This window comes from Pithys albifrons, chromosome 6, assembly GCF_047495875.1.
Source record: "Pithys albifrons albifrons isolate INPA30051 chromosome 6, PitAlb_v1, whole genome shotgun sequence".
Lineage (NCBI taxonomy): Eukaryota > Metazoa > Chordata > Aves > Passeriformes > Thamnophilidae > Pithys > Pithys albifrons.
The window spans coordinates 7,627,526-7,645,960 of NC_092463.1; the positions used below are offsets into that span (position 1 = coordinate 7,627,526).

The 18,435-nt window shown below is 44.8% G+C and overlaps 1 protein-coding gene across 1 annotated transcript in view; it reads left to right on the plus strand.

Moving 5' to 3' along the window:
- The first annotated feature begins 959 nt into the window (after window positions 1-959).
- Window positions 960-18,435, plus strand: part of MTHFD1 (methylenetetrahydrofolate dehydrogenase, cyclohydrolase and formyltetrahydrofolate synthetase 1) — a 42,033-nt gene continuing 24,557 nt past the window's right edge. Inside the window, exons 1-8 of the mRNA XM_071557349.1 lie at window positions 960-1,095; window positions 9,242-9,326; window positions 11,561-11,620; window positions 12,310-12,363; window positions 12,775-12,911; window positions 13,041-13,141; window positions 13,449-13,585; window positions 14,930-15,041. Coding sequence (XP_071413450.1) covers window positions 1,055-1,095; window positions 9,242-9,326; window positions 11,561-11,620; window positions 12,310-12,363; window positions 12,775-12,911; window positions 13,041-13,141; window positions 13,449-13,585; window positions 14,930-15,041 — 727 coding nt within the window. The 5' untranslated portion in view covers window positions 960-1,054. The remainder of the gene's footprint in view (window positions 1,096-9,241; window positions 9,327-11,560; window positions 11,621-12,309; window positions 12,364-12,774; window positions 12,912-13,040; window positions 13,142-13,448; window positions 13,586-14,929; window positions 15,042-18,435) is intronic.

An 18,435-nucleotide genomic window follows, 5' to 3' on the forward strand; every position in this document is an offset into this window, starting at 1 on the left:
TGTGGTGACCAGTGACAGGAGCCAAGGGAATGGCCTGAAACTGTGTCAGGGAGGTTTAGGTTGGACATTAGTAAAAGGTTCTTCCCCCAGAGGGTGATTGGGCACTGAACAGGCTCCCCTAGCACCAAGCCTGATGGCATTCAAGTGTTTGGACAACACTCCCAGGCACATGGTGTGACTCTTGGAGATGTCCCATGCAGGATTACAAGTTGGTCTCGATGATCCTGATGGGTCCCTTTAGATGAGCAGATTCTGTGATACCGTGAGGGTGGGCAGGCCCTGGCACAGGCTGCCCAGAGCTGTGGCTGCCCCATCCCTGCAAGTGTCCAGGACCAGGCTGGATGGGGCTTGGAGCAACCTGGGATAGTGGAAGGTGTTTCCTCCCCTGGCAGGGGGTTTGAATTGGATGATCTTTAAGGTCCCTTCCAACCCAAACCATTCTGTGATCCTGAGATTCAGCTATTATCTTCTAGTCTTAGCACAGAGTACCACAGGACACAAAACACAGATCACTCTCAATACTGATTGGGATTTTCTTAAAGATACGTTTACGCACCCGCTGTGCGGAGCCGAGCCCCGCGCCCCCCTCAGCCCCAGCGCCCTCCGGGACATCCTTCGCTCTCCGCTCCGGCCCCGCCGACCGGGCGGGCTCCGCGCAGAGCAGGGGCCGGGCCGGGCCGGGAGGCCGCTTGGGGTGGCTATTTCCCCGCGGATCATCCCCCCCTGCCCAGAGCGCCGGGGGGAGCACACCCTGCTCGGTCCCCCTGAGGCAGTCACGGCCGCTCCTGTGGGAGCACACCCTGCTCGGTACCCCTGAGGCAGTCACGGCCGCTCCAGTGGGAGTACACCCTGCCCACCACCCCCCAGGGCTCCGCGGCCATCCCTGTGCCCCGGGGCGGGGCGGGGGCAGCGCCTGCGCGGCGGGGCCGGGGCCGTGCCCGCCAAAGTTCGGGCCCACGTGGGTTGGGAGTGTGGCGGCCGCGGGGGCAGCGCGTCCCGCAGTCGGCCCGGGAGCCCCGGCGTGCTCGGTGTTGCATTCCCGCCCTCCTCCGCCATGGCCCCCGCAGAGATCCTCAGCGGCAAGATTGTCTCCGCGTACGTAGCCGGGGCCGCCCGCCCTGCCCCCCGCGCTGGGCCGGGTTTCCTCGGGCAGGAATCCCTGGGAGCCGCGGGGGTTTTGCCCTTCGGGAAGGAACTGGTGTGGTTGGGGTGCTGAGGGGCGCCCCGAGGGCTTTTGCTCTGGCTCTGTGGGGGCCAAGCGGGTTTGGACACACCTTAAAGGTTTTTAACTACGTTGCAGTCAAAGCTTGCTTCTTCCTGGCTGGAAACTGGGAGTTGTGAGGTGTTAGTTCAGGAGAAGGTAAAGCGCTGCCAGCCCCGCAGAAACCAGCGGGCAGCGTGCTGGGCCTCTGTGGCAGCAGCAGCCCCATGGGGCAGGTGGGGAGCGCTCAGCATCCCTGAGCTGAGAGGAGATTAGGTGAGATGTAATGACATGAGATGAATGCCCAGGCAGCTGTGAGGCTGCCAGCTGACCTACAGCTTCCGTGTGTGCAAGCAGTGCTGGTGGGATGCTGTACCAACAGGAGTTTGGAAACATGTGCCTTAGGGATGGTCTCTGTGTTCATACCGTACAGGCATTGATCTTTCCTCTTTAAATCAGAATAAGTTGTCCATGTATTGGATAACACAAAGCTGAATGTTCACCAGTGCCCTGCCAAAGCTATTTGAAATATTTGGGAGAGCTTAAAGGGAAAAGCTTTCTTGTGCTTTTCAGCATTTGCTTTGCTAGTAAGGTGTGCCTGTGGCGTGTCTTTTAGTTTGCTTGTTTTCCCTGCTGCCAGTCTACATACATATCTGCTAAAAAAGCCAAATAAATTTCCCTAAGCCTAGTAAAATGCAGTGCAATGTTTCCATTATGTTCTTAATGTATTCCAGTGTATAACAGGGTTAGGTAGGCAGTTTGTAATCAGGGAATTCAGACAGAAAGGGTAAGTTTGAAATGGTATGAAGTAATCTCAGAAAAGCTGTTAGTCCTTGCTGTGTATGACACAGCTGCATCGAGCTGACAGTGGAGCAGTGCTGAAAAGTAAGCCTAATGTGCCTTGAATCTGAATATCCATGATTAAAGGCTGCTTGCATATTTTTTACCTGGTAATTTTTGTATCGGTGCCACTTGTGTATTTCAGCCTCTCAGTCTTACATGCTTCATTCCACCTGGTCCTTTTGGCAGTGTTGAAGGCAGCACACTGCAGTGCCTGTGCATGCTACTTGGTGGGACTTAATGATTATTTGCCTGTTTTAGGGTTCTTTTCTGGCTTAGGAGGTGCAGCTGAAGAGCAATAGGTCCTTTCAAGCAACAGGTTATGGCTATTTAAAAGTGATTAGAAACTGGAAAGATGCTAGTTTGGGTACAATTAATGTGTTTTGAGCATTCAGGTTAAAACTTTTAGCTTCCTTGGCCGTTTACGTTGCATTACTTACTTTATTTAAATTTATAGATACAGTCGTAAATTTTTTTCATATCTGTTTGTTTTCTGTATTAGCAGCTATAAGCAATCAGTTTTCAGAGATGAGGACATTCATGATGTGCAAATACCTGGGAAGAGGCATGAACTTCTAATAGGCTCGTACAGGAGAAAGGTTTGCTTGGCTTCCAGCACATCCCTAAGGTGTTTGGCTGAAGTCTGTCTTCCAGAGTCAGCAAATCTTGACCTGAAGGCACCACAAAATGGAAAAAAAAATTGCAGCTGTCCTTCAGTTCCTTTATTTCTGCTGTATTTATGTCCAATATAGCAAAAGTGTCTTTTGCTCTGCGGGAATGGGCCTTGTGTAGTTCTGCCTTTTCCTAGTGAAGTATTTGAAGGAGATAGGAGGAACTAGGCTGCCCTGCAGATAGCTGTACTTTTCTTTCAGACCCTCTAGAGAAGTGCTGGTCCAGAGAATTCTCATTATCCAGAATTCACCTCCAGGCCAGGAGTCTGGCAGCAGCAGCACAAGCATCAGACATGTGGTTTTTCTAAGTACTTTCAACTGAATTGCCTGTTGTAGAAAGGGAATATCCCCAACTTTACATCAACTGGAAAACCTTTTCAGTTACTATCTAGTAGGGGGTGGGTTTTGTTACTTTACCCTTTAATCGAGAAAAATGTTTGTTTGTAAGTCTGTCAAATATTGACAAATGAGGTGAATCAAACAAGCAATGTTCCAGCTACATAGTTCTGTGTTTTTGTATTTGTCTTAAATCCAAACTCATAGGTGTTGTGCACTTTCTTCAGCCACCAAGCACCCCTTTTCCAAGGTGGACAAATACCTAATTCACAGTCATGCCAGATATTTAAACAAAAATCAGGTAGACAGTGACATTCTCATTCATGTAAAAGAATTGAGAAAATTTCCTTGCCTCTATAAGGAAAATTTTATAAAACTGGTTCACACCCTAGAAAGTCTGGGAAGGCTCAAAAAAAGTAGAAAGGAAAATTGATGTTTTCAGTATTACCTGTGAGGAGGGTGAAGTGGTGAGGTTGTGCATGGGAAGGACAACACAGCAGACATTGTTTTTTGTATAGAATTTTAGTGTTGATGTTAATACATCTTTCTAAGGCTGCTTCTGTCAGTACAAACTCTTGTGCCTGAACACTCTGTAAAACACATTAAATGTTGGAAGGGTTATGCATCAGTCTGAGCTGGGTGGTTACCTCAGGGTGGCTTTCCTCTACTTCTCTGAGTGGCTGTTCAGTAATTCAGCCTTAGATTTGCTCCAAGTTAAATTTGCCTCATTGGCAAATGAGTTGCAAAAGACAAGTTATTGTGTAACAGTAAAAGGAAGAGAAGCAGTGCTTTAGGTATGCAGAGTACGATTGGTTCAAGGTAATAATAATGCAGTATTATACACCTTTTATTGCTGGTATTCCCTGTGTCTGAAATAGGTACTCCAAGCAAAACATTGCAGTGGCTCTTCTTTACCAGCTTAGGTTCACTGCAGTGAGCTGTGTGTTCAATATTTACCCTCTGAAGGAGCCCAGGTTTCGAAACCTCTGGCTTGGTCTGGATGGTTGATAGCACCAAAAATGGACCAATAGTCCTGGTCTGGAAGAGCAGCTAATGAGTTGTGATGGCAGGGAAGACTTAACATCCCTCACAGCCACTGGGGATGGGGCAAGTAGTGCTTTGAGTTCAAAGGATATGGCAATGATCAGGCGCAGCTTATAACTGTAGGTAACAGTGCAGTAACTACTCCTCAGCATTTTCAGACTGGGACTCAAGTTGTTTGGAGTTCCTATTGACACTCCAGGTAAATCTAGTCTGAACTGAAAAATGCCCCTATCTGTGCAATTACATTTACCAGATCCCACCCAGAGTGTTGCAGACCTGCACTGAAGGATACCACACTGTGGATGTGCTAAATTGAAGTGGACACAGTGCCAAATATGAGCAAGACCCCCTTGTGTTCGGTGCTGTTCAGACACAGGATTTTAAAAAGTGGGATGCTGCTCCAAAGAGGTGACAAGTTAGGAGAAAACAGTGGACAACAGGGCCACAATGCTGTGATCTGTGCACATCAGCACCGGGTTACATGGAAGGGGAAGATTATCCTTTGTGGAACAAATAAAATCTCAGTATCACTCCTTGTGAAGACAAAGCATTGTAGAAAGGCCTAGAGTACTGTCTGGAATGCCTGCAGCCCCATAAAGGTGGATTGAGTCTTTCATCTATTTCTCATGTGTTTTCCTCTAATTAAATCAGCTGATAGTTGGGTTGTAGGAAGTATCTATTTTGGGAAGCAGACCTGATTAGAGTCATTAATGCTGCAGAATAGAAAGCTGGTTGTGACAGTTCTCAGTATTGTAACTCATGTTTGGGGCAAACTCTTCCAAGTTTTAAAGACTCACCTGTATGTTAAACTCTGCTGTTCTGTTGGCAGCCAGCCACATTTGAGAAGTGCCTCCATTGCTGCCTGTCCCATCCCCTACAGATGATTGCTTTTGCAACTCAGACCCTTGTTGGATTTGTTTGTAGCCCACCTTGGATTAAAGTTTTGAACATGGTGGAAAAACATGTAAGAAAGCAAAAACGTCTTCATATATTTATCTGGCCTGAAGAAGGCTCATGAAAATATTTGAGCTGACACAACCAAAAAGGTGGTTAAAAGTCTTGGGAGTGGTAGAAAGTAGCAGGAAGTTCTCCTGGGAGATAATGACAGTGTGCCAGGATCATGCAGAGGTGGAGCATGAGACAAAAGGATGGGAGATTTGTGAACTGGTTCCAGACTTGTTGTCTAAATGGTTCTTCCCTCAACTGGAGACATCTGTTGAATTGCCAGTTGTGTTTAGATGGACTTTCCCAAGGCATTTCCCATTCCAATGTCACTTCACTGAGACAGCCAACCTGTGACTCCTGCTAGGAGAGACTCCTCTGTGTCTCATTAGGGTACCAGTGGGATGTTTTGTGGTGTGCTTGCTTGGAGCCTCTTCACAGCATTTGAAGATAATGCAGCTGACCTGTGCTAGGACACAGTGCTATGATGCCTTGGAGAAGGAAAAGCTTGTTTCTCCACACAACTGTCGGTTTGCCATGGGAGCAACAGAAAGTGAGCAGTGGCAGTGCTGAAAGCTGGAATGGCTGAGGCACACCACCTGTGACCAGGATGGTGCAGAACCTGGGGAGGACCATCAGCCTCATGCAGCCTTTTCTGCAGGGCTGCAGCAAGAGCATTTCTGCTGCATGTTTCTGCAGCCCTTGGGGAATCTGTGATCCAGGCAGTAAGGTCAAACCCTCCTCTCTGGGGGCAGGCAAAATGCTCTTCCAGAGCATCACTGTCTCTGAGGAGGTATTTGCCAGGTCATCTGGCTGTATTCACATAGACCCTGAACCCCATTACTCACAGAAGGGACAGAAACACAGCCTGGTGTCCCCTTCAGTACAGTGTTGTGTGTGCTCACCAGCTCAGCAGTGTGTGTACATAATCCCACAGGTATGTGGGGGGTTCTGCCTGGTGTGGAATCTGTGCTTCTCCCTCCACTTACAGCAGAGCTGGAGGAGTGTGGTTTGTCCTTTGCCATTCTGGGAAATTCATTCAAAGAATTTAAATTCAAGTCACTGTTGCAGCCTAGAGAAAGGCAGACTATCAAGTTCTTTAATCTCTGGAGCTGGCTGTTGCATTGTATGCTTAGATCCATGTGCTGTCCTTGACCTGTGTGGACCCTGGACTCTTGTTTGCTGTGTGAGCTTGTTTGTGGAAGGGCATGTGAGCACAGAAGGGGTCTTAGAGGGAAGGCTTTTGGAGAAACAGCCGCACAGAATTGCAAATTTTTTGTTTGAAGATTTGAAAGAATTTTCATACAGCTTGTAAAAAAGCAGTGTTGGTTTATCAATATGAACTTTTATCTTTGGGAAGACCTGAGGTCCACAATAGAATTCTGTGGACTGTATCACTAAATAGCTGCTGGCTTGCAAAGATTGTTTTGTAAGGCTTTTGTAAGTCTGTGGAGTTAAAACAAGGATTTCTTCTTTTTTCCTGAATTCTCTCACAAACCTTTGGCCCTGTGGCTTTTGTGGTCGTTGTAGGACAGTGGTGCCCAACACTAGGTGGCTGTCTAACAAGTGATTTCTTGATTCAAGGCTCCTAAAGCAAATCAGCACTGACAGCACCACTTCCCTGTGTTTGTGTTACCTTTCTTCTGTAGCTGTAGGGGAAGTGAGCTAATGCCTAATTAGAGAAAATGACAGCAGTGAATAGTCATGACTGCTGGGGGTAAAAGCACACCAAAGCCCTGCTTTGCAGAGGCCAGGGGAAATTGGGTGGGCTCATTTCTCTTCAACTGAGAAGACAGGAGTAAAAGTAATACCTGGGAACTTTTCCAGTTGGCTGTCCCTTACAAGGGCTTTACTGCATCATGAATCACAATACATTTCATATTTCTTTGCATTTCTTTTTGTTTGCCAGCCACAAACCAGTGCTGCCCTTTCCTTACTGGAACACCAGAGACTGTTCTCAGAAACAGGTCCCTTAAAGCCCACAGCCCCTGCTCCCAGGCCACGTGTAGTGGGTTTCTGATGCTCCTTGAGACTGTTGTGTTGTTGCAGGCTGATCATGAGCCAACTCGGGTGCCTTCCCTAAGGGCTTGTAGCTGGACTGGAAGGAGAGGCAGTTGGTGATTTTGCCCCGGCAGATGAACTTTTGTCACTTAAGCACAAAGAATTGCCAGGACAAGGCTTGCTATGACACTGTCATCTGAGTTCATCAGCCACTCCTGGTGCCAAGCCTTCTTGAGGCAACAGCCAAAGGAAGCCTCAGAACTACTGTTTCTTAACTAAGGCTGTAAACAGCCTCTTCTGCTGAAGCTTGTTAAGAAACTTTGAACCCCTTGGCCAGATACCTGTAAATACTTTGAAGCTGCTCCTCAGGTGTGGCAGAGCTCTGACCATGTGATTTGGGATGCAGCAGGAGAGATGCATGATTTGGGATGTAGCTGGAGGCTGTGATTCCCCCTGAGAGGTGACTTGGAACAGCCTTAGGGCTGCTTCAGGCTGGCCCAGCTGCAGCTGTCCCCTAGGATCAGTGCTGCTGGGTTGCAGCAGAGTGTGTACTGCTCCCATTTCCCTCTTCTGCTGCCTCTGGCATTTCTGATTTGGAGCTTACAGTTGCAAGGTAGAGTTGGCTTTTTGTCATTCTGGAATTTCCCCATGTGGCAGGAATTGCAGCCTCCCAGCTGGTGTCAGCTACTTTGTCCCTGTACCTTTGTTCACATTTTAATGAACTGATACCAAGAGCACCTCCTCCAATCTGAGGACTCTGGTTCCACTTAGGAAGTAGCAGACCTGGTGATACTGATTTGAGGGTAGATGAACACAAGGAGACCACCTGTGTTTTAAATGGAAGCATGTTTGTCGCAGGATGGGTTTGTTAATTGTGATGGTAGCACCTTCTTATCTCTGAGAATAGTGGGTGGGATATGGGCTGGAGATCATGTGGGGGAAAGACTTGTCAAGCCTCTGGTGCTCTGTGAAGTTTTGCTTACCTGGCTTTTGCTTCTGAGTGAGTATCTCTTACATGTGCAATTCAGTGCCATGAGCCCATGAGATTGGCATGACTGGTCAGTTCTCTCTGAATCCCAGCAGCCTCTGGTGAGCACACAGAGCAGTGGCACTGGGTCTGCACCTGGGCTTTTGGCAGAATTTCAGGTTCAAAAGAGCACATTGGGCCTGGCACCAGGACCTCTTTCCTTGCACATTCACTGGTGAAGGATCACGCATGTGGGGCCAGGGAGCGGTAAATTAGAGATCAGTGCAAGGATGGGGGGAGGTGGTGACAGTGGCTTTTGAGCTGTCCATGGCTAATTTATCAGTGATAGGTACTCATTATTTCTAAAACATTCCCTAGTAAACTGGGTATGAGTTCACATCTGAGCTTGATTAATTAATCAATAAATCCTCTCATGTTCTGTTTCAAAGTTGTGTTTTAACAATTGTATCCTTAAACTTGTCTTTGCTGAAGAGTTGACCTGGGCTGTGTACCAGAGTTCAGCTACTTTTCCTCACTTCTGTCCTCCTCCCATTCTCCTTCGTGCTCCCATGGCAAAATCTTGGTCTTGTTTGAAAGCCCTTTTGCTGAGGGCATTGTCTCACACGTGTTGGCAAGCTCAGAAGCACGTGAGGGGCAGGAAGGTGGGTGTAGCACTGCAGCCAGTCCAGCCTGGGTCAGGCCAGGCAGGCAGGAAATAGAAATACACAGTATTGACAAGCTGCAGAAGAGGGGTTTCTTTGGGTACCTTGTGCTCGTTTAGTTATTTTACATATTTTTACCATTGCAGATTCATCATCCCTTACCAGTACAGCATATTTGATAGTGTTAAATGGTGCCTGTGGAAGACAGGTAATTTTAGTGCAGCATATGTGGAAAGAGGATTTCTTTCTGAGAAGGGAGTTTGAAATCCCAGGGGTTTCCATGCCAATTTTTGAAAATTTTTTGACCTTTGTATCCTACGTGATCATGAAGAGGAGGGTGAAGAAGTACAGCGTGGACTTAAAAAAATTGTTTGAATAAACCTGGTTCCAAAGTTTCTTAGTGATTTATGGACATCAATTTTATTTGGAGATTGCCAGGACTTCTGTACTCAAGACATAACTATGTGTTTGCTACTCAACCCATCTGTCACCGTTTAAATTCCTGAATTATCACTGTATCAGAAGTCAGATCCTTGATTAACTTCTACCTTGTTTTTGTTCCTTTCCCCCTCTTCAGGCAAGTGAGAGACAGACTAAAGCAGCAAGTTGTTGAGATGAAAGAAAAGTTTCCAGGCTTCAGACCAGGACTCGCAATTTTGCAGGTATTGTTTTCTTTAATGAGCACTACAGAAAATCTGAATTGCTTTGCAATGGTAAGTGCACAGCTAATGAGCTTTGTCAAAGCTGACCTGCAGTGGTATTTTATAAGGAACAGAAGACCAGAGTTGTCTGTGGGATGGCAGCGCTGTTCTGTGATGTCTTTTCTGCAAGTACTGGGGCCCAAAAACATTTTTGGATTTTTCAGTTGTTTTTTTTACTTTCATCAGACTCTGTTTGAGTGTTGTGTGTGTGAAATGGTGACATGAAGCTGCTTGCCTATTGAGGAAGCAGTGCTTGTAGACTCTGTTTCAAGTCTCTGCACTTGAGTGAGTCCCAAAGTTGGTCAGATTTCAGAGATGTGTTTGTACCAGAAATCTTCCAAATGGGGTGTTTATTAAGGGATTTGGTCTGCTGTTATGTTGGAACATGGAGAGATAAGAGTGGCAGAGGAAGGAACTGAACCAAATTACCTTTAGCTGAGACAACTTTGAGTGCAGGAGTTGGAACAAAATCCCTTTTCTGAACTGGATTTCTGTCAAAATTCTAAGTGTTAGAGTCTACACAGAAATGCTTGCAGAGATAAAAAGCACTCATCAGTACAGGGGTTGGCCTGTGTTTGGGAGAATTTTTTTACCCTTGCAGTTATGAAAAATGGAAACTGTGCTTGGAGGGTGACTAGCAGTAGCAAGTGTCATGTAACAGGAAGGAACTGTGTGCCTACAAAGGATTGATGGAATGTAAGTGGCTGCTCAGAGAAGTGACTTTTGTCCTTATTCAGTGTTTTGGGCTCCTGCAGAGCTTTTGGTGTCTGTCTTTGAATAGCACACAAAGGCCACGCTCTTCTTCAATGCCATAAACAAATCTGTGTTTGTGTTTTGAATTTTTTTCTGGTTTTGTTTTCCACTAGCTTTAAGAATATCATCTCTACAGAAGATTTGCCTTCAGGTGCTTAGGAGGAAGGAGGAAAGTCTTTTCAATAAAATTTAGTAAGGGATGCTTTGGTGAAAGTTGCTGAACTGTTGATCTCATAAACTATCTTCAAATATTGTTGTCTTGTAACGTTATTGGATTGTTTTCATGGTAGGCCTGTGTTCTCTTCAATCCTGAATTGTCTCAGAGCCCTTTACAACCTGTGTACTCTTTAGCTGTCTGACACTTGTAAGCTGACAAATAGTCTGGTCTTGGAGTTCATCTCCTAATACTGATATTCACTGCTGTCTGTCTTCCATTGAAGTCAGGACCAATGAGCTGGTTTTGATATGTAGCACCCCACACAATATGTGCTCTTTTCCTGAGAGGCATCTGGTGTCCTCTGAGCACAATATGTATGTTCTGTTTGTCAGCACCTACTGATGCTCACAGTCTTCCTTCTTTCCTGCCCTGTGTGAGGCATACCTTTCCTAAACCCAGCAGACTTCACAGAGGAGACAGCCCTTTTGTCTGTACCTAGGGAGGAAAAACCAGCATGTGCTGGGTGATCAGGGAATACACTCAGCCCTGCACATTGTAGCCTGTGTGAGAACCAGGGATGTCTCCCAAGTACAAGGGTGTCAAGAGTTTGCTTATCAGCTTTTCCTTATTTGCCCCTCATTTTCTTAAGGTCAGGAGTGTTAACCTTTAACAAAACATACTGGACAATGCAAGCTGTCTCCTGAAATGCTGTTGTACTGGAAGCACCCAGTGCTGCAAGAAACTACAAGCATTTGTTCCACTTGCTGCTTTCTCTTTGTGCATCACTTTGGTTTTGTTTTGGTTTTTTTGGCAGGAAAATTCTCAAGGTTGGAAACAGTAGTGGAAGAAATGTCTCCATCAAAGCACACATATGTGCATAAAATTAAGATTCCTGGGTATCAAAGAGGGCCAACTTTTCTGAAAGCCTTCATCAGATAATTGAGTGCTATCAGCACCTGCTGATCATGTTAATTAGCTGAGGATTTAACTTTCTTAGATCAGCTGGCAGGGAGTATTTTCTGCTTTGGAGACCACTGTGTTTCTAAGATTTTTCAACAGGTGCAAATGTTCATGCAGGAGATCAGACAACTTGTCTATCTTCTTCTTACTTGAAAGCACACTTCCCTGTTAACTCCAGATACAGCCTCCATCAGTGTGTCCTACAGTTATTCAAGAATACCTCCTTCTCCTTGATGTGGCTCCAAGGAAGCAGAGGGTTAAGCAATCTCAACCTGTGTCTGGATCTCTGTTCTGTGCTGTGATTCAATTGTCTTTTCATCCTTAGGTTGGAAATCGGGATGATTCGAACCTCTACATCAATATGAAGCTGAAGGCTGCTGCTGAGGTAATGCCAAGACTTTTGGTACTACCTTTTACCCTCCTAGAGTCAGTCAAATCTGAATATGAAAAACCAGGTGCAAATCAAATAGCATTGTCTGAACTTTGCCCGTATTGGAGCAACCAGTGTTGGCCTGAAGTCTTTGTTACAAGGACATAGTGTATTTGTGTAATCTTGAGAGCCAGGTGGGATACACTGGTCACAGCAGTGTGGGTTGGTGCTACTTTTTCTGTGATCATCACAGATTACATGTGTCTGAAATGCTGATACTGTCTTTCCTGACCTGTGGCCTTGTGCTTGTGTTCTCTGAGTGTCTTGTACCTGCAGTTGCCTTGTGTCTGTCACTGAGTGGTACCTGACATGCTACAGCAGGGCAGGAACATGGATGAGTCCCCGTTTCCCTTGGTGGTGCCTGACATCTCTGCTGGCACTTCAAGGCAAGGTGCTGTCCAGCAGAGATGGTGTTGTTCATGTCAAAAGGTGAATGGGACTGTTAAAGGATGGACCAATCTAAGTAGACAAAGCACTAATCTTTTATTTTTTATGGTGTTTCTAAACAATAGGATTGTAGCCACAGGAGCAGACCTGGGAAATGTGACAGAATGCAGCTGTGATTGAGCTGCATAGAAAGATTAGTCAGATCAATCAAATGTCAATTCAGAAATCACATAATTTGTTGTTATTCTCATTTGCAGATTGGGATCAGTGCCAACCACATCAAACTGCCAAACACAGCAACAGAAGCTGATGTAAGTAATATAACCAGTGATGAAAAATATAACTTTGGTGTTGAGCTCAAGATAGGAACTTATATTTGCCCTGTCATTGGATAAAAAAACCTACTTGCCCATAGTTATTAACTTACAAAAAAAAGAGCTGGAACCTGCTGAGGTGTTTGGTTTTCTTTTTTAAAGAAAACTAAAACACCACAATGTAAAATTTAGATACTTCAACAACTATTTTTTTAAATAAAAAATCTGCTTTATTCTGTGTATGCCAAAGGGATGCATGAAACTTATCAGGCAGACAGTTACTGTTGGGTGGAAGAACTAAACATAAAGTGTGTATCTTTTAATCCAGATAGGATGATGTTTTTTCCTTTACATCAGTCATACTTCAGTTTATCAGCCATTAGGCTTTTTGGTCTTTTCTTTCTGTAGGTGCTCAAGTGCATTGCCTCTTTGAATGCAGACCCAGCTGTTCATGGCTTTATAGTGCAGCTGCCGCTCGACTCTGACAAACCCATCAACACGGAAAAAATAACCAATGCTGTTGCACCTGAGAAGGACGTGGATGGGTGAGCTGACTCGACTCCTAGAGAGCATGACAGCTACTCCAGAAAAAAACCCTTTTTTGCTTTTCTTCCTTTTGAATGGTGATCACGGGCCTGGGAATCTTACTTGGCTTTTATTCTTTCAAAATGCAGCTTAAGTAGCATAAATGCCGGGAAACTGTCAAGAGGGGACCTTGGAGACTGCTTTATTCCGTGTACACCAAAGGGATGCATGGAACTTATCAGGCAGACAGGTAAGGAGGCTGCCATACATTATTCATGAGAGCAGTGATCTTCAATAAATAGAGAAACTACACACATTGCAAGGCTGTGCTTCACACTGAAGCTTCTGTCGAGATGCCACATTTCATTTTAGGTAGTAAAAGTACCAGCTTAGTCTTTCCTCCCTCCCAACTCACACACAACAGAGAAGAACAATAGCATTTTGAAGTACCAGGGCCAGACTTAGACTGACTGAAGGACTCTAGAGCAGTTTGAGTCAGTTTGTACTGGGATGCACAGTGACCTGTTTTCACTCTGTGCTGACTGTGTGTGGTGCAGGTGTCCAGGTCACAGGGAAAAGAGCCGTAGTGATTGGCCGCAGTAAGATCGTTGGTGCTCCCATGCATGACCTGCTGCTCTGGAATAATGCAACAGTCACCACTTGCCACTCCAAGACCTCCACCCTGGCTGAGGAGGTAAGGACAGGCTGGATGCCTGAGGCTGTAGTTATTTGCTGCATATTGTTACTCAGTGTGTTGCTACTCTGAGTCATTAGTTCTGGGGTATCTTTCATCTGATTGTCTAAATACTTCTGCTGGACTAGCATCCTGATTATTTTTGGCTCTTAATTTGAGGGGTTTCATTATAACAAGAAAATTATTATTTTTGTTTTCTTTGTGCAAGTGCCGAGAATTTAATTATCCTTTCCTAATCTCTTTGTAGGGGCTGGCAAGTCTACATATGCTTTTGATTTTTTAAGGTTTTTTCACCATAAAGGCCAGGTGATCTTTTGCTCTAATGGCTGAGAAAAGCTAGGCCAAATGATTTCTCAGTTGGTTTGTTTTTTTCAGTCTATTTTCTGTGACTGGGAGTTGGTACCATTTTCCTCTTTAGCAGTGAGAGCGACAGAAATAGTGTGTTGCTGTGATGCCACCTACTTGGATTTTGTAGAGCCATCAACACTGCCAGGCTCTGTAGGCAAGTATTAAAGCTGAAAAGAGAGTAGGTGTATTTGAATATAACTCACAAAGATCAGAAACACTGCAATGCTTCTTGCCATTAAGTTGCTGTTCAATAAGACCATCATTAGGCTGATTAAAATTGAAGTGCTAATTCTTAGTGAAATCTGAAAAATAGCTTATCTCCCTTGAAGATGAAAAGAAAATAATTCCAAGGGATAGCAGCTTCCTGAGCAAACATGAATAAAGCAGTGCAAGAACTGACAAGAAGCTTTAGTCAGTCTCTAACACCAGCTTTGTGAGGAGATCTGTCAAATTCAATACTCCCTGAACACATATTAGTGCAGTCAGCTTCCCCTGGAGTTTTGTGTTATGCAGTCCTGGACATGAAAACCACAAGACAGCACTGCCAGAAACGAACTGCCAAACGGTTCTATGCAGGGGTTGTTCCTGACTGTTGTCTGATGAGTGCTGGGTGTATTTCTAGCACTGAATGTGCAGGGATATTTCAAGGGAGGAAGAGAAGAATATGCAGAAGGCTTTAATTTTATCTAAATGTAGTCTGTATGATCTACTTGGGAATCATGGAGGAGTTCAGAGGAGGTTCTGAAGTGTTGACTAGCAATAGTTCAGGGTAGGAGTGTGAAAATAGGCCATAATTTCTGGCTGCAGGATTTTGTCCTTGCCAAGGAACTGCCAGCTCCCTTTTAATCACTGACAATACCCTTCCATCCCTCTGATGGTGGTGGGTGAGCACAGTTTCACTGCAGATGAAGCTGATCTAAGTTACTGCTGAAGGAGCTCTGTGTTTTTCCACTGCCAGTGTAATACACAGTTGTGTATTTGTTGGGTTTTTTATAGGTTGGCAAAGCTGATATCCTGGTGGTTGCAGCTGGTAAAGCTGAAATGGTAAAAGGTGAATGGATCAAGCCTGGTGCAATTGTAATAGACTGTGGAATTAACCATGTGCCAGGTGCGTGGGTAATGTATAACGGCTGGGGATGTGTTTATTTGTATATAAATGCAGTTGCTAAGTAAGTTCATGAATACTGTTTCCTTGGTGTTTCTAGTCCATGTGGACATCTTTATCATGTTAAATCTGTCTTAAGTAATGATGGCAATCTCTGAAGGCGCCAGAGTAAAAAATAGCTGGTCTGAAGTATCACCTAAAGCAGATCAGTGCCACTTTTGATTCTGCCTTCAACAAGGCTGATGATTAACGAGGAAATATAACAGAGTATCCATTCAATTTGTCCCAACTACATAGTGAAGTCTTGCCAGTGTTGTCACTTGTGAGCACATGTTTTGCTGTCAGTACTTTGCAGTTACATCTGATGAAGCTGTTCTGTTTGAAATACAGAAATGACAAGCAGTCTCTTAAAGTAGCTGCGGATTTGTTGAATCACAGCATTAACTTCTTAGGCTTGAATGGCTGTTATCTTGAAACAAAGCAGATTCTGCAAGAGTATTGGTGACAGTGGCTCTGGCATAGAATAAAGTGCTTTAACATAATGGATTTTAGGGTAGGGTTTCATTTAGCTACTCCTTCCTTATAGAGAAGGTACAGACAGTCTGGCAATTTCTGTTTTCATCTCATTTTAAATCCAAATTACAGATATTGAATGATATGGAAAATTAGTCACTCTCTGTGCTACACCCACAAGGCTTTTAAAAGGTAGTTTTCATAATTAATCAGTCATTTTGTTGTCATTATTTAACAGAATGTAAAGAAATTTCTGTTCAGCAGTCTTGTTCCTCAAAGGTGACATTGAGCTGCATTTAAAAACATTAGTCCTCTGTCGAATTAAAATTAAAGAGTCATCTGCTGTTGCTGTTTGTTGCTTGATGTATTTGTTCCAAGCTACCCAAACTTAGGCCCTTTGCCAAAATGCACAGGGTCACTGCTGATGGTGTGCATGAAGCAGAATGGCTTGGAGTCTCCCCAACTGACATGTTGCAAATCAAACTGCCATTGTGTTTCTGACATATGATGGTATGATCTTTTTTTCAGGCTTGATGTGAACTGCATCTCTGAGGACACGTCCCTGTTCCTTTGCAATTAGTCTGCCTTGGGCAGTGCAGTGACATCTGAGCTTCTTGTGCACCCAGCCTAGTCAGTGTTGCATGGAATACACTTAATGGCATCGTGAGATTCAGGGATCAGGGCTTAGTAGATACCATGGAAATTGTCACAATGCAGAATGATGGATGCCACAGACTTCCCCCCCCCCGCCCCCTTCTTGTGATTTTCTGAAGCTGCTGAGTTTTCCTGCCTCTTTCTTCCCCTCTCATAGGTTGCAAAAAAGTTTTCAGATGCATCTTCTGGGAAATCAGTGCTGGCATTGCATGACTATGGAAAGATCAGCCAGTTTGCCAGCTTCTCCAGCTCAGTCACTGTACAGATAGACTATTGCTGCTGGATTTGCAGCTGGAGAACGTGGCATCTAGATATGCCTTTACTTTGCTAGTCCAGGTACTCTGTACAAGCAGACCCCAAATGATATGACATGTCAGGACACTCCCTTCATACAGTCTTGCCAAGTTGGAGTTAAAACAAATTATAGCCAGGTAGCACCATACAAAAGCAGCTTTTGTGCTTTTGAATAGAGGATGGCCTGTATGCTCCCAAGGGTGCCAGTTTGGGAGCTGGCATGGGCAGATTAGGCACATCTGGTTTGTGTTCATGTGTACTGCAGCTGAACGGAATTTCTTCCAGGTTTCCAGACAAAGAGGAAGAAAGATCTCCTGAAACCTCTATTAGAGCAGACAAGTGTGTCTTACTTTCCAAATTGGATTGCATTTGTCTTTCTCTCCCCACTGCTGAAGTTGGAGGGCTAGTCCAGCAAATACTCGAAATGCCTTATTCCAAGCCTATAGAAGTTGCTCTGCTACAGAAAGGGAAAGAGAGCAGGCAGAGGATATTCCCAGAGATGGCAGTGCCTCTGGAGTGTCCATTTCTGAGTCCTGATAGAAAAAGCAACTCTGTTCAAAGTCTCCTCCTCTGGTATGGGATTTTCCAGCCCTTGGTAACAGGGAGCCTTGAACAGTGAGATGTGAGAGGAGCAAAGGAGAATCAGCCTCTGTAGATCTCGGTGCCATGCTCTTCAAACACCAGAGGAGCTAGAAAGATATAGAAAACCTTGACTTGCTTCTCTGTTTGTACCTTCCTGTACTGGGATCAAGCTGGCATCACCAGCATGTGAGATCAGATTGTGTTGGATTCCTCATGAAACAGCCTTCCCCGTGATGTCCAGAAAAAGAAGCAGATTTCAAGCAAAGTGGCCTTGTGTTTTATAGATGAGGGTCATGTATGGTGGTGTCAGTTTGCAGTCACATAGCCACCAGAAATGTATGAGTTGCATGTATGTTAGCACAAGTTTTCTTGGAAGTCATGGAGATATTCCCAGCCCTTGTCTGGGGAAAGTAGAGCTGTCAATTAGTTCCAGTCCAGTAGCTGCAGTCAGGTTATGTCTCACGGATCTGACCCTGGGAGATCATCATACCTGTTCATTCCATGTGTGTCCTTCGCTTCTTTGATCTCAGAGTCCTTGGATGTCTCTCTCATGTCGTCCAGCTGGCTGGAGAACCTGCTGGACCAAGGAAGACAGACACTGGGAATGGTTAGAGCATCACTTATAACTCCCTGTTACTAGTTTGGTTTTTTTCAAAAGTGAGATCATGAATATTGTGAAAGGTGGAATTACAGAGAGAGATGGCAAATGTATGAGCTATCCTTCAAAGAATGCAGGTCATTGAATAGCTCCTAAGTTGTGCTCAGCAATGCTTGGCATGAGCTGCAGATGCAGAAGCAGGGACTGAGGGGTTGTTTGGCTTGTGCTCATCTGTCTCTGTGAAACAGATGAGGCTCTTTTTGTTTGGAGTATCTGCTTGTTTTCTTGATTTTTGAGCCTGAAGTCTTCCTGGCCAGGGTGGCCAGCAAGCCTACTTGACATCTTTGGAAGAAAATAAAATTGCATTATTTATCTTTTTCAGCCTTAATTAAACTGGTCTGTAGGCTGGAAGGCCAGACTGGTCGGCAGTCCAGGCAACAAAGCTGAGAGTGGCTGCAGAAACACTGGTTAACAACTGTGATGTTCCGACTTTGAGCTTTAGGGAGAAGAAATGTTTTTAAAAACACAAACACAGCAAAACATCCAAGCTGCTACTTGTCAGTAACAGTGCAGCTAAAAATTAGAGTTGGCAGGAGCTGCTTTTGTTCTCTCTTTGGTTTTAACATAATCAGCTGTTTAGGAGTTTGGTTTCTCCTCCACTCCTCCCCCTCACCAAATGTATGGTAAAGTTATAGAATGTGTTCTGTTCAAACATACACGTATTGTATGCAACATAATATTTCAATATAACAACTT